Below are 3,048 nucleotides of genomic sequence, written 5' to 3' on the forward strand. Positions count from 1 at the left end.
TCATCATCACCATCATCTTCACCATCATCCCCATCATCATCATCATCTTCACCATCATCACCATCATCATCTTCACCATCATCCCCATCACCATCATCATCATCATCATCATCATCATCTTCATCATGCCTCTCTATCTCTGCAGCTGGACAGGAACCTGAATGATTGACTGACTCAGGTCAGCTGACGTTCAGCCTGATGTTTGGCGCAGAGCGAAGCGTCAAAGTCGGGATTTCCTGTTTCCATGGCAACTTTGTTACGGATCCAATGGCAGCCATAAGCGCCGTGCAACAGGAAGTGCTCCAAAATAAAAGCTGGGAGTGGACGGACTGCTGGGAGCTGAATGAGAATCTCCTCCTGCCGACCCGATCTTTAAATAACTCGAGTTCTGACCCGGCCCAGGAGCAGAACCCAAAGGTTCTGGAGGCGCCTGCAGCTTTTTTGTTTTTACCAGAGCTGCTGATTGCTCCCTGAGTCAGAGGGAATCAAACCCGCAGCCGGTGTGATGTGGTGGCAGCCTGGACGACGCTCCTTCCTGTCGCATCGTGTTTCACGGCGAGGCAGGAGAATTTCTGCTCCTCCGTTCTGGAGGTTCGTCTAAAAACCTGCAGCTAACACGCTTTGTGTTCTGGCAGAAATAATAATCACAAACATTTTCCTTCTTTGTTCTGTGGTTTAGGCCAGTGCTACTCAAAGTGGGGGCCGCGGCCCCCGGGGGCCACCAGGAGGATCCAGGGGCCTCAGCAGGTTGGAGGGAAGATGAGAAAAAAATCCAAAATTAAACAGAATAATTTTCATAATTATAACTTTTTATATCATAAAATTTAATCTGTTTTCTACCAGATTTATTTTTCTTCAGTGTCCCATTAGTGGCTCCATAGTTTCCCATTATTATACAATATAAGTTAAAATAAATAATAGAAATGATTAGAAGAGCTTTTAAAGAGCGTAGCGTCAGGAAGCAAAATCCATAAAAACTCCTGAGGAGAGATGAGGAACATTTATGCTAAACAAATAAAGTTATTAAATAAAAATAATCATCAAATGATGCAAAACATGAGACAGAAACTGAGTCGATGTTTCCACACGTTTAGCAGCAGAAGCTGCTGAAATGAGAAAGTTATGAAGATGAAAATGAATCAAAGTTTTAGAGAAGAAAAACTTTCCTGCACAGATTTAATGATTCATTTCCCGGCTGGATGGAGAAACTTTATCTAGTGAAAGTAGAAGATCAGTAGAAACATTAAAGAGTGAGAATGAAGAGCAGCGGTCGGTTCTGACCCAAATGGCATCAGAACCACAGCGCGGTTCCCCTGAAGACCCGAGCCGGAGCCGTACCTGGAACAGGCGCAGGATGTTGGCCACCATGATGGACACGGAGCTGGCCGACGCACCAATCACTCCCACCACCTTCTCCGGCTTCACGAAGACGGGCGGCTCGCCGTTGGTGCAGCGCACGTCGGACGTGTCCTTCTGGATCAGCGCCTGCACGAAGGTGAGCGACTGCTCCAGGGCGTAGGTGTCCCGGGAGCAGGTGTCCAGCACGCGCGCGCCCAGCGTCACGTTGGGCAGCAGCTCCTCGTCTCCGTTGATCTGGTCCAGCGCGTACATCATGGCCTCCAGCCGGTGGATCCCGTTCTCCTTCTTGATGTCGCCGCAGGGCGCGCCCGGGGCGCCGCGGCCGTGCACCGGGAACAGCCCCCCCAGCGTCACGTCGCCCTCCACTCGGATGGAGTGCGGCGCGTAGATCTCCTGGGATCCGGCCGCGTCCAGCAGAGCCGGCAGCAGCCACAGCATCCGGAGCAGCCGGGGGGGCCGGCTGGCCTGGCGGCCCATGGCCCTGGATCCGCTCCCTCCGCCCCTGCGCACCAACCACGGCGCTCCGACCGGAAAACGCACGGCCACGCAAAGAAGAGGCGCTTCTCAGGAGAGAGAGAGAATTCCCAGAGACAAGTTCATTCCAGGTGGGGAAGTCTGAGCGCAGAATCCCGCAAACTGGCGCAACAGTCCGCGTTCAGCAGCGCAATATCACCGCAAAGTGTGCGCAGAGCCGCCGCACGCTTGTTGCTCCAGCAGCATCCCCACCAACATTCCAGGATTCTTCCAGGACTTTTCCAGGATTCCAGAAACAAAGACAGGATCCACTCCTTTAACTCACGCAGCAGCCGCGCACATTCCGTCTGAGGCGGCGTGAAAAACCCACCCAGCCCGCGTCCCGCACCGATGCCATGGTCCGGCACGAGCCCGATGATGAGCGCGAGGGAGAGGAGGAGGAGGATGAAGAGCAGATATCACGCGCGGTTCAGCCTCCACGCACCGCAGAAACGCGGGATTAAACTGCTCCGCACCGACGGCACCAAATAACTGCGCTCTGCTCACCGCCGCGCCGCGCGCGAGTCTGCGTGAGGGACAGAGAGCGCGTGCGTGAGTGAGTCAGGCTCCTCCTCACCCACTCACCCCTCCCCCTTACACTTTCCCCTCACCTGTGCGCGCGCTGCGTGGTGAGGAGAGTCCGACCAGGAGGAACAACCCGCGGCTGAAGGAGATCACGAGACGGCGCGCGCCGGCTCCCGCACACACATGCGCGCGCATACTCCACCTACGCGCCTTGTGTGTCAGTGAGAGACTCCTGTTGCCAAAACAACCCGAGAATCATCCCGCAAAGGAGAAACGATCCACTGATTAAAGATGAGCTGGAGTGTGTGTGTGTGTGTGTGTGTGTGTGTGTGTGTGTGTGTGTGTGTGTGTGTGTGTGTGTGTGTGTGTGTGCGTGCGTGTTGATCTATCCTTTCAATAAAAACATGAACACCTGTAATGAATCTCGTTCTGTTCATGAGAAGCAGGAAGCTGCAGAACGTTCTCAGAGGAACGGATTACGGTTCAGATCCAGGAGTTTTATGAATATTGATTTTAAATTCTCATACATAATCATTAGTCTTCAATTATAAGTTGCTATAGTTGTTATTTCATACTACGCAGGTCACCTCGTTGGACACATTTCCGGATTATAAAGTTAAAATTAAAGTTATTCTAAGTTAGAAAAGTTTA

The 3,048-nt window shown here is 52.4% G+C and overlaps 1 protein-coding gene across 2 annotated transcripts in view; it reads right to left on the reverse strand.

Annotated features, from left to right (window-relative positions):
- Positions 1–2,697, reverse strand: part of grm7 (glutamate metabotropic receptor 7) — a 100,218-nt gene extending 97,521 nt beyond the window's left edge. Inside the window, exon 1 of one of the 2 annotated variants that reach the window (XM_008408244.2) lies at positions 1,339–2,697. In XM_008408244.2, the coding sequence (XP_008406466.1) occupies positions 1,339–1,836 (498 nt within the window). In that variant the 5' untranslated portion in view covers positions 1,837–2,697. Of the gene's footprint in view, positions 1–694; positions 729–1,338 lie in introns of those variants that run through there. The other variant, XM_017304852.1, reaches the window with a different exon arrangement.
- Positions 2,698–3,048: the final 351 nt, after the last annotated feature.

The sequence above is a fragment of the Poecilia reticulata genome, linkage group LG5 (assembly GCF_000633615.1).
Source record: "Poecilia reticulata strain Guanapo linkage group LG5, Guppy_female_1.0+MT, whole genome shotgun sequence".
NCBI classification, from domain to species: domain Eukaryota; kingdom Metazoa; phylum Chordata; class Actinopteri; order Cyprinodontiformes; family Poeciliidae; genus Poecilia; species Poecilia reticulata.